At 40.3% G+C, this 12,872-nt stretch overlaps 1 protein-coding gene across 4 annotated transcripts in view; it reads left to right on the top strand.

Moving 5' to 3' along the window:
* Positions 1 to 12,872, top strand: part of LOC127861662 (acetyl-coenzyme A synthetase, cytoplasmic-like) — a 47,265-nt gene that overhangs the window by 16,187 nt on the left and 18,206 nt on the right. For all 4 annotated transcript variants that reach the window (XR_008040315.1, XR_008040314.1, XR_008040316.1 and 1 more), the window contains exons 5-9: positions 605 to 680; positions 1,584 to 1,817; positions 6,126 to 6,318; positions 7,499 to 7,632; positions 9,013 to 9,145. Coding sequence is in view for 1 of the 4 variants with exons in the window: in XM_052400350.1 (XP_052256310.1) it covers positions 605 to 680; positions 1,584 to 1,817; positions 6,126 to 6,318; positions 7,499 to 7,632; positions 9,013 to 9,145 (770 nt within the window). In the remaining 3 variants the exon portion in view is untranslated. The remainder of the gene's footprint in view (positions 1 to 604; positions 681 to 1,583; positions 1,818 to 6,125; positions 6,319 to 7,498; positions 7,633 to 9,012; positions 9,146 to 12,872) is intronic.

A 12,872-nucleotide genomic window follows, 5' to 3' on the forward strand; every position in this document is an offset into this window, starting at 1 on the left:
GATTTCATTGAAACTTTGTATGAGTACATATATGGATAAGAGGATGATGCACGTTGGCATTGTCCATCCGTCCAGAAAACTTTTGTGTCCAGAAGTATAATGGCGGGGGATATCAATTGAACGAATTTGCTTGTTTAATTCAATTTGGGCTGTGGTTTTACAGTGGAGCATGCTGTCCTCCAACAACTTTCTTATTGACAACTATCATGTCAGTGCAAAGCATCTTTGAATGTCTGCTAGCAATTCAAATGACCTATCTTATCCTTGTTTTTCTCCTTAGGTAGTTTGTGTATGTAAGCAGAATAATTGTCCATTATTGCATTACTTGCTTTAAATAATTTGACACCCACCCCAACCCAGTTTTGTTGTTAAATCTGTTATTAAGAATACAAATTTGACTTATTGTAATAAAACCCCAATAATCAGCCTTCTTCTACACTGATGTCAAAGTTTAATGCATGTGCGTACATAGTTGTCCCAATATACACATGCTTTTCTGGGACGCCACTTTATGCACCTGCATTAAGCACATTTTTCCAAAGACAAGACTCAAATGTGTTTCAATGTGGGGATGGATATTGAAATGTTGATGTTTCTGTACCAGATGGCGTGTGGCGGGGTAATAAACTGTTGAACCTCAAGGATATTGTGGACAGTGCAGTCAAGAAATGCCATGCTGAGTAAGCATTCAATAGTTTCAATATTTAAAATATATTGGATTTTGATCTCGATTTTAGAAAGTAGCATATTGCATGTTGGTAGTTGTCATCCCAGATTAGCCTGTGCAATTCCCATAGGCTAAACAGAGATGACACTTTCCGCCTTAGTTGGATTTTTGCTAAGAAGACACTTCTTTGAATGGCTAATGATGATCCATTAACCCTTTGCATGCTGGGAAATTTGTCGTCTGCTAAAATGTCGTCTGCAGAATTTCTAAAATTAGCATTTTCTTCGATTTTTTTCAAAGAATACTATCAGAATAGCAAACAGTTTGGATCCTGATGAGACGCCACGTTCTGTGGCGTCTCATCTGGATCCAAACTGTTTGCAAAGGCCTTTGAAATTCAGCTCCACCGCTTTAAGGGTTAAACACAGTTTTTCTATTGCTAATCTCATATTGATAATTTAGCTTGAAACCATTGTAGTCAATATAGAAATATGAAGTATAATGGTCTATTCAACAGTTTTGTGGAAGTTTAATAATAAATAAATGTGATTACTGGGCAAAACGCATGTGTGTAAAGTGTCATCCCAGATTAGCCTGTGCAGTCTACACAGGCTAATCAGGGACAATACTTTCAGATTAAAAAGAAAAAAATATATTTAAAGGAAAACTATTTTGTATGCAAATCTAGTGAAGCCAATGTAGGCGGAAAGTGTTGTCCCTTATTAGCATGTGCAGACTGCATAGGCTTATCTGGGAAGAAATTTTACTCACATCTATAAAGCTCAGTTTTCCCAGAACAGGGCTTGAGATATTAAAGGTGCTAGTTCACAGGTTGCCAAAATGACAATTGTCCTCCTTTTTGTCATAGATTCAAACATGCAATTAACTTCCCAGAATGACGCTCTCTCTATTTCAGAGGTCACACAGTGGAGCATGTTGTAGTGGCTCGTCACCTGCTTCCCTCTGAGGAGTACGTTGTCCCCGAGGATGACGGTGACCACCGTCCTGCCCGCCGTCCATCCCACGTTCTCAAGATTAGCTGGTCCAGCCCACGCGATAAGTGGTGGCATGAGCTTGTGGCCGGGGTGTCCACGTCCTGTGACCCGGAGTGGCTCGACGCAGAGGACCCCCTGTTTATGCTTTATACAAGGTATTTTTAAATGTATTCAGGGAGGATTACATACCCTGGCTAGCAACCAATTGTATACAAATGCATTATATTGGTAGAAAAATGTTAAAGCATTTAATGCTCTCAGCTAACAATTATGAGTATAAAACACTTGTTATACTCTTCTCAATTTTGTCATTCAAAAAATTCCCTTAGTTTAGTTTTACTTAATTTTTTCATTCGCAAAATTCCCTTAGTTTAAAGCGAGACTATACAATTTTTATGTGTTATATTGTAATATATTGATAAAAATATGTTACAATAACACAAAATAGGCAAGAAAAATGATACATTTAAGACGAATTTCATAAAATGCAACAAATACAAATTAGCGCCCCAAGCCGATTGTGACGAACATATTTATACCCCCACAAACGAAGTTTAGGGGGGTATATAGGAGTGAACTTGTCTGTCGGTCGGTCGGTCTGTCTGTCTGTCGGTCCGTATTAAGTGTCCGCTCTCTAATTCAAGTAGTTTTCATCCGATCTTCACCAAACTTGGTCAGAAGTTGTATCTACATGATGTCTAGGCCAAGTTCGAACATGGGCCTTGCCGGGTCAATAATTAGGTTAGGGGTCACTTAGTGCGTTTTAAACATTCAGCATGTTGTCCGCTCTCTAATTCAAGTAGTTTTCATCGGATCTTCACCAAAATTGGTCAGAAGTTGTATCTAGATGATCTTAAGGCCAAGTTCCAACATGGGCCTTGCCGGGTCACAAACTAGGTCACGGGGTCACTTAGTGCGTTTTTTAACATTCAGCATGGTGTCCTCTCTCTTATTAGCTCATCTATTTTCTGAAAAAAATTTATGAGCTATTGTCATCACCTTGGCGTCGGCGTTGGCGTCGGCGTTGGCGTCCGGTTAAGTTTTGCGTTTAGGTCCACTTTTCTCAGAAAGTATCAATGCTATTGCATTCAAACTTGGTACACTTACTTACTATCATGAGAGGACTGGGCAGGCAAAGTTAGATAACTCTGGCGTGCATTTTGACAGAATTATGTGCCCTTTTTATACTTAGAAAATTGAAAATTTTGGTTAAGTTTTGCGTTTAGGTCCACTTTTCTCAGAAAGTATCAATGCTATTGCATTCAAACTTGGTACACTTACTTACTATCATGAGGGGACTGGGCAGGCAAAGTTAGATAACTCTGGCGTGCATTTTGACAGAATTATGTGCCCTTTTTATGCTTAGAAAATTGAAAATTTTGGTTAAGTTTTGTGTTAAGGTACATTTTATTCCGTAAGTATCAAAGCTATTGCTTTCATACTTGCAGCACTAACTAACTATCATAAGGCAGGCAAAGTTATGTACTCTGACTGGCATTTTGACAGAATTATGTGCCCTTTTATACTTAGAAAATTGAAAATTTGTTTAAGTTTTGTGTTTAGGTCCACTTTATTCCTACAGTATCAAAGCTATTGCTTTCATACTTGCAACACTTATTAACTATCATAAGGGGACTGTGCAGGCAAAGTTATGTAACTCTGACTGGCATTTGGACGGAATTATGGGCCCTTTATACTTAGAAAATTGAAAATTTGGTCAAGTTTTGTGTTTTGGTCCACTTTACCCCTAAAGTATCATAGATATTGCTTTCATACTTGGAACACTCGCAAACTATCATAAGGGTACAGTAAAATGACAAGTTGCATAACTCTGGTTGTCATTTTTACGGAATTATGGCCCTTTTTTGACTTAGTAACTTTGAATATATGGTTAAATTTTGTGTTTCGATCCACTTTACTTCTTAAGTATCAAGGCTATTGCTTTCAAACTTCAAATACTTTCATGCTATCATGAGGTTACTGTACCTGGCAAGTTGAATTTTACCTTGACCATTGAATGACCTTGACTCTCAAGGTCAAATTATTAAATTTTGCTAAAATTGCCATAAATTCTTTATTTATGATTAGATTTGATTGATACTTTGACAAAACTACTCTTACCTGACATACCACAATAGACTCCACCCAAACCATCCCCCGTGCCCTCCCCCCCCGAATCCCCCCCCACCCCTATTTTTTATAATTTTTTTTTTTGCTCATCTCACAAATGACCACCACACCCTCACACTATACCCCCTCCCACCCCACCCCCCACCCCCCCCCATTTTTTTTTAAAAGGTTAAAAAACAAATATTTTTTTTAATTAATTTATGTTGAAATACCGTCCAACCATCGCACCCAAGAATCTCCCCCCCCCCCCCACCCCCCCTCCCCCCACCCGAATCCCCCCACCCGAATCCCCCCCGCTAATTTTTTTTTTTTCTTTTTTTAAGATCATCTCACAAATGACCACCACACCCTCACACTATACCCCCCCACCCCCCCCCCCCCCCTATTTTGTTGTTTTGAAACGGTTAAAAAACACAAATATTTATTTTTATTATTTTATGTTTGAAATACCATCCAACCATCGCACCCAAGAATCCCCCCCCCCCCATTTCCCCATTTTTGGAAAATAATGTAATAAAAGTCCACACCCCCACACTATACACCCCTCTTAACTCCACCCCTCCCTCCTTTGTGATTGAAAATGAGAGTCCCGTCACCTTTAAAAAGAAAATAGATGAGCGGTCTGCACCCGCAAGGCGGTGCTCTTGTTCAAGTAGTTCTCATCCGATATTCACCAAACTTGGTCAGAAGTTTTATCTAGATGATCTGAAGGCCAAATTTGAACATGGGCCATGCCAGATCAAAAACTAGGTCACAGGGTCACTAAGGACATTTTACTAATTGAGCATGGTGTCCGCTCTCTATTTCAAGTAGTTTAAATCCGATCTTCACCACTTCTGGTCAGAAGTTGTAACTAGATGATGTGTAGGTCAAGTTCGAACATGGGCCATGCCGGGTCAAAAACTAGGTCACGGGGTCACTTAGTGTGTTTTAAACCTCACCATGTTGTCCGCTCTCGAATTCAAGTAGTTTTTATCCAATCTTCACCAAAATTGGTCAGAAGTTGTATCTTGATAATGTCTAGGTCTAGTTTGAATATGGATCATGCCGGGTCAAAAACAAGGTCATGGGGTCACTTAGTGCGCTTTAAACATCACAATGTTGTCCGCTCTCTAATTCAAGTAGTTTTCATCCAATTTTTACCAAACTTTGTCAGAAGTTGTATCTAGATGATGTCTAGGTCAAATTTGAATATGGGTCATGCCGGGTCAAAAACTAGGTCACAGGGTATCTTAGTGCGTTTTAAACATTCAGCATGTTGTCCGCTCTCTAATTCAAGTAGTTTTCATCCGATCTTCACCAAACTTGGTCACAAGTTTTATCTAAATGATCTCTAGGACAAGTTTGAACATGGGCCATTCCGGGCCTAAAACTAGGTCAGGGGGTCACTTAGTGCGTTTTTTAACATTCAGCATGGTGTCCGCTCTCTAATTCAAGTAGTTTACATCCGATCTTCACCAAACTTGGTCAGAAGTTTTATGGAGATGATCTTAAGGCCAAGTAAGAACATGGGCCTTTCTGGGTCAAAAACTAGGTTAAGGGGTCACTTAGTGTGTTTTAAAAATTGAGCATGGTGTCCGCTGTTTTTTGTGAAGACGACATGCAAAATATTATGTGTCAATGCGGCATGTGGGGGTATTCGTCATGTCTGTGACAAAGCTCTGGTTCATATATATTTTACTACAATAACCAAAGACATTTTCGATTTCAGAATTAAATATCTGGCTTATTTGGCATTTTTCGACACATGTTCTTCTTATACTTAATTTTAATTTATATTGAAATATATGTATAATAAGTGTTTTACACATTTTATATAAATTCATAAATATTTGACAAAATCGTATAGTCCTTTTTAAAGGCAGATGAAGTTTAAAATAAAATCAAATCACTGACGTTCTTTTTCCTGAAACAGCATAAAAAGGTGACAATTTATTTGAACCACCTTTTGAGAAAACTGGGCTTAATGCATGGATGTTTAGTTTTGTCCCATATTAGCCTATGCAGGAAAAGACTTTATACCAAGACTGTATTTTTGGTTAAAGAAAGACTTCCAAAGAATCCATTAAAGCATAAAGTTTTGTCTCAGATTAGAACATGTTAATCAGATATGATGCTTTCTGCCTAGATTGTATTCTTGGTTAGCAAAGACTTACATCAAACAAAAAAATCCATAAAGCATAAAGTGTTGTCCCTGATTAGCTTGTGCTGACTACACAGGCTAGTAAGGGATGACTTTTCACGAACATGCATTAAGCCCCATTTTCCCAGATTGCTGTTCATTTAGAAGGGCATCGAATGAAACACATCCATGTTCCCATATCATTTCTCAGTGGGTCAACAGGCAAGCCAAAGGGGGTGCTACACACCCAGGCTGGCTACATGCTGTATGCAGCGACCACGTTCAAGTACGACTTTGACTACCAGCCAGACGACATTTTCTGGTGTACGGCCGATGTTGGCTGGATTACAGGCCACACCTATGTAACATACGGACCTCTGATCAACGGCTCCACAAGCCTCATTGTAAGTGTGGCTCAATTTTTATGCTGCCAGAAAAAAATTAGTCTCATTTTTGAAAAAGTAGGCTGTATTCATATGCTTAAAATAGGTATGCGCGATTTTTAAATGTGTTAAATTGTAATATATTGATAAAAAATATGTTGCAATAACACAAAATAGGCAATTGAGCCGATTGTGACGAAGATATTTCGTACATATTTTCCTACAATAAATGAAGCATAATTTATGTATTTGTATTAGGATCTGAGTTAGTGTTTGTGTGTCGTATGAATAGATATCGTTGCAGGAAATAAAAATGATCCGTAAAACTAAATTTAGATTCTCATCGTACATGTATGATCTACATGCTGGCGAATTCGACTGTACAGACATTTTCTATTTCAGAATTAAATATCTGGCTTCTTATTTTAATTTACACAAATGTTTATTGAAATATATATATATAGCATAAGTTTTTTACCAATTTTATATAAATTCATAAATATTTGACAAAATTGTGCATACCCACTTTAAAGTATTGTCGCAGATTAGCCTGTGCAATACCCTAAGTGGGCGACACTTTTCACAGAAACTGGATTTTACTAGAAGAGGCTTCGTTTAAAGGAGAAAATACCACAACAGCAGAAAGTGTCGTCTCTGATTAGTCTTTGCAGACTGCACAGACCAATCTGGGACGACACTGCACAGCCCAATCTGGGACGACACTGCACAGACCAATCTGGGACGACACTGCACAGACCAATCTGTGACGATGCTGCAGAGACTAATCTTTACACTTTAGGCACATGCATTTAACCAGGTTTCACTTAAGAGGGTCTACTTACATACATTTGTATGTATTAGCTATTTGTCCATCAAAGTGATCATTACACATTCTTGTCTGGACTATTTCTTAGAAATTACTAGCTTTAATTTTTGATTGAATTTGAGGGAGGAAAGCTTCATAACCTATTGGGGCTTGCATACTTACAAGACAAGATATGCAGTGTGCTAGTAAGTTCAGGTCTATGGAAGTTGTTGAAGCTCAATCTCAACTGTGACAATAATCAATTAATCTTCAAATATATTGCATTAAACTTGTTTTGTGGCTTTCCCAATACATCAGATGAGCGTAAAAACCAATGAATGGTTGGATTTTAAGTGCTTTATATGAATTTGACAGCAGTCTTCTATTTCTTTTCAGTTTGAAGGTATTCCCACATTCCCTGATCCAGGCAGATTCTGGGCAGTAGTTGAAAAGTACAAGGTTACCAAGTTCTACACAGCACCCACTGCTATCCGGACACTCATGGGCTTTGGAGATGACTATGTCACAAAGTAAGGGAGATGACTATGTCACCAAGTAAGGGAGATTACTATGTCACCAAGTAAGGGAGATGACTATGTCACCAAGTAAGGGAGATGACTATGTCACTAAGTAAGGGAGATGACTGTGTCACAAAGTAAGGGTGCTTTTGATTTTGGAGATGACTAAGTAACATATTAATGGGGCTTTGGGATATGGAAATTACTGTGTCACAAACTGCAAACACAAAAATACATTGGAGTAGTTGAGATGTTGTCTGCCATGCAGTCACATGTCCACAGGGGCAATCCCTGCCAAGACTTTTTCAAAATTACCCAATGTTGTTATTACGAGGAATTGAAAAATACTCACATAATCATGTATATTTTGAGTCAATGTACCAAATATGAGTAGGTTTTTGCTAAACTAAATATTATAAATTTCCACCACTTTTTATCAATACCATATGAACATAGTGTTCAAGAGCGTGTTTGTGGAGAGATGCTCAATAAGTAATAACAATTTCAATTTCTGTAGCTGGAGTTAAAAATGCTAGTAGAAAAGCCTGTACAGAAATGGTACATTATAGTTGAATTAAAACGAAACAATTAGGACTTCATGCTTTATTAGTACCCTACCGGTTTCACCGGAGGGGACTTATGGTTTGCGCTCTGTGTGTCCGTCAGTCCGTCAGTCTGTAGGTCTGTCACACTTTTCTAGATCCTGCGATAACTTTTAAAGTTCTTAATATTTTTTCATGAAACTTGAAACATGGATAGATGGCAATATGGACATTATGCACATCATTTCATTTTGTTCCTATGTCAGAGATTCTGGTTGCTATGGCAAAAACAGAGAATATATTCTGACAATGGTAGAAAATGGGACTTTTATTGCTTTGCAATAGTCTTGTTTTTCCTAGATTGTGACAAAACTGTCACGTATGCTCTAAATCTTACTAGCATATGCAATATAAAATGAATGACAGATTATGTGAAACAAATGGATTCATGATAAGCTCAATGTTATTATCATGCATATCAAGACAAAACCTAACCCTACATTACACAGAAAATAAATATGAGGCACTCTTTGGGAAAACGGGGCTTAATGCATGTGTGTAAAGTATTGTCCTAGATTAGCCTGTGCAGTCTAATCAGGGATGACACTTTCGGCTTTTATGAAATGTGTCGTTTAAAAGAAGTCAATTCAAACAAAAATCCAGTTTAGGGAAGTGTTGTTTCTGATTTGCCTGTTCTGATTACACAGGCAAATCTGGGAGACAACATTATGCACATGCATTAAGCCTGGTGTCCCAGTTGGAGACTCACTGGTATTCTCCCAATCATGAAATGAATACCGGGTTACTATAGAACATAGAAAATAAACAGCAAAATTCTCTTTCTGCCCAGGTACAATCGCAGCTCTTTGAAAGTGATAGGCACTGTTGGGGAGCCCATCAACCCAGAGGCCTGGCTGTGGTATTACAATGTGGTCGGCAACAAGAAAGCAGCTGTTGTGGATACATTCTGGCAGACAGAAACTGTAAGCTGGAGTCTCTTATCTATCTTAGTGTTAAAGTGTGAAATGTTTTTATTAAGAAATAAGCCTCTGTCTTGCAAAAAACATGGTTTCATCATGGATTAGCCTTTGCAGACTACAAGGGCTTAGCTGGCCAGACACTTGACATTCATGTATTAAGCCCAGCAGACTACAAGGGCTTATCTGGGCAGACACTTAACATTCATGCATAAAGCCTGTGTAGACTACAAGGGCTTATCTGGGCAGACACTTAACATTCATGCATTAAGCCTGTGTAGACTACAAGGGCTTATCTGGGCAGACACTTAACATTCATGCATAAAGCCTGTGTAGACTACAAGGGCTTATCTGGGCAGACACTTAACATCCATGCATTAAGCCTGTGCAGACTACAAGGGCTTATGTGGGCAGACACTTAACATTCATGCATTAAGCCCAGCAGACTACAAGGGCTTATCTGGGCAGACACTAAACATTCATGCATTAAGCCTGTGCAGACTACAAGGGCTTATCTGGGCAGACACTTAACATTCATGGATTAGCCTTACTGACTACAAGGGCTTATCTGCGCAGACACTTAACATTCATGCATTAAGCCTGTGCAGACTACAAGGGCTTATCCGGGCAGACACTTAACATTCATGCATTAAGCCTGTGCAGACTACAAGGGCTTATCTGGGCAGACACTTAACATTCATGCATAAAGCCCAGCAGACTACAAGGGCTTATCTGGGCAGACATTTAACATTCATGCATTAAGCCCAGCAGACTGCAAGGGCTTATCTGGGCAGACACTTAACATTCATGGATTAGCCTGTGCAGACTACAAGGGCTTATCTGGGCAGACACTTAACATTCATGCATTAAGCCTGTGCAGACTACAAGGGCTTATGTGGGCAGAGACTTAACATTCATGCATTAAGCCTGTGCAGACTACAAGGGCTTATCTGGGCAGACATTTAACATTCATGCATTAAGCCCAGCAGACTACAAGGGCTTATCTGGGCAGACACTTAACATTCATGCATTAAGCCTGTGCAGACTGCAAGGGCTTATCTGGGCAGACACTTAACATTTATGCATTAAGCCTGTGCAGACTACAAGGGCTTATCTGGGCAGACACTTAACATTCATGCATTGAGCCCAGCAGACTACAAGGGCTTATCTGGGCAGACACTTAACATTCATGCATTAAGCCCAGCAGACTACAAGGGCTTATCTGGGCAGACACTTAACATTCATGGATTAGCCTGTGCAGACTACAAGGGCTTATCTGGGCAGACACTTAACATTCATGCATTAAGCATGTGCAGACTACAAGGGCTTATCTGGGCAGACACTTAACATTCATGCATTAAGCCCAGTAGACTACAAGGGCTTATCTGGGCAGACATTTAACATTCATGCATGTAGCCCAGCAGACTACAAGGGCTTATCTGGGCAGACACTTAACATTCATGGATTAGCCTGTGCAGAATACAAGGGCTTATCTGGGCAGACACTTAACATTCATGCATTAAGCCTGTGCAGACTACAAGGGCTTATCTGGGCAGACACTTAACATTCATGCATTAAGCCCAGCAGACTACAAGGGCTTATCTGGGCAGACATTTAACATTCATGCATTAAGCCCAGCAGACTACAAGGGCTTATCTGGGCAGACACTTAACATTCATGCATTAAGCCTGTGCAGACTGCAAGGGCTTATCTGGGCAGACACTTAACATTTATGCATTAAGCCTGTGCAGACTACAAGGGCTTATCTGGGCAGACACTTAACATTCATGCATTAAGCCCAGCAGACTACAAGGGCTTATCTGGGCAGACACTTAACATTCATGCATTAAGCTTAGCAGACTACAAGGGCTTATCTGGGCAGACACTTAACATTCATGCATTAAGCCTGTGCAGACTACAAGGGCTTATCTGGGCAGACACTTAACATTCATGCATTGAGCCCAGTAGACTACAAGGGCTTATCTGGGCAGACACTTAACATTCATGCATTAAGCCTGTGCAGACTACAAGGGCTTATCTGGGCAGACACTTAACATTCATGCATTAAGCCTGTGCAGACTACAAGGGCTTATCTGGGCAGACACTTTACATTCATGCATAAAGCCTGTGCAGACTACAAGGGCTTATCTGGGCAGACAATTAACATTCATGCATTAAGCCTGTGCAGACTACAAGGGCTTATCTGGGCAGACACTTAACATTCATGCATAAAGCCCAGCAGACTACAGGGGCTTATCTGGGCAGACAATTAACATTCATGCATTAAGCCTGTGCAGACTACAAGGGCTTATCTGGGCAGACACTAAACATTCATGCATTAAGCCCAGCAGACTACAAGGGCTTATCTGGGCAGACACTTTACATTCATGGATTAGCCTGTGCAGACTACAAGGGCTTATCTGGGCAGACACTTAACATTCATGCATTAAGCCCAGCAGACTACAAGGGCTTATCTGGGCAGACACTTAACATTCATGCATTAAGCCCAGTAGACTACAAGGGCTTATCTGGGCAGACACTTAACATTCATGCATTAAGCCCAGCAGACTGCAAGGGCTTATCTGGGCAGACACTTAACATTCATGGATTAGCCTGTGCAGACTACAAGGGCTTATCTGGGCAGACACTTAACATTCATGCATTAAGCCTGTGCAGACTACAAGGTCTTATCTGGGCAGACACTTAACATTCATGCATAAAGCCCAGCAGACTACAAGGGCTTATGTGGGCAGACACTAAACATTCATGCATTAAGCCCAGCAGACTACAAGGGCTTATCTGGGCAGACACTAAACATTCATGCATTAAGCCTGTGCAGACTACAAGGGCTTATCTGGGCAGACACTTAACATTCATGGATTAGCCTGTGCTGACTACAAGGGCTTATCTGCGCAGACACTTAACATTCATGCATTAAGCCTGTGCAGACTACAAGGGCTTATCCGGGCAGACACTTAACATTCATGCATTAAGCCTGTGCAGACTACAAGGGCTTATCTGGGCAGACACTTAACATTCATGCATAAAGCCCAGCAGACTACAAGGGCTTATCTGGGCAGACATTTAACATTCATGCATTAAGCCCAGCAGACTGCAAGGGCTTATCTGGGCAGACACTTAACATTCATGGATTAGCCTGTGCAGACTACAAGGGCTTATCTGGGCAGACACTTAACATTCATGCATTAAGCCTGTGCAGACTACAAGGGCTTATGTGGGCAGAGACTTAACATTCATGCATTAAGCCTGTGCAGACTACAAGGGCTTATCTGGGCAGACATTTAACATTCATGCATTAAGCCCAGCAGACTACAAGGGCTTATCTGGGCAGACACTTAACATTCATGCATTAAGCCTGTGCAGACTGCAAGGGCTTATCTGGGCAGACACTTAACATTTATGCATTAAGCCTGTGCAGACTACAAGGGCTTATCTGGGCAGACACTTAACATTCATGCATTGAGCCCAGCAGACTACAAGGGCTTATCTGGGCAGACACTTAACATTCATGCATTAAGCCCAGCAGACTACAAGGGCTTATCTGGGCAGACACTTAACATTCATGGATTAGCCTGTGCAGACTACAAGGGCTTATCTGGGCAGACACTTAACATTCATGCATTAAGCATGTGCAGACTACAAGGGCTTATCTGGGCAGACACTTAACATTCATGCATTAAGCCCAGCAGACTACAAGGGCTTATCTGGGCAG

Source organism: Dreissena polymorpha, chromosome 16 (genome assembly GCF_020536995.1).
Source record: "Dreissena polymorpha isolate Duluth1 chromosome 16, UMN_Dpol_1.0, whole genome shotgun sequence".
NCBI classification, from domain to species: Eukaryota; Metazoa; Mollusca; class Bivalvia; order Myida; family Dreissenidae; genus Dreissena; species Dreissena polymorpha.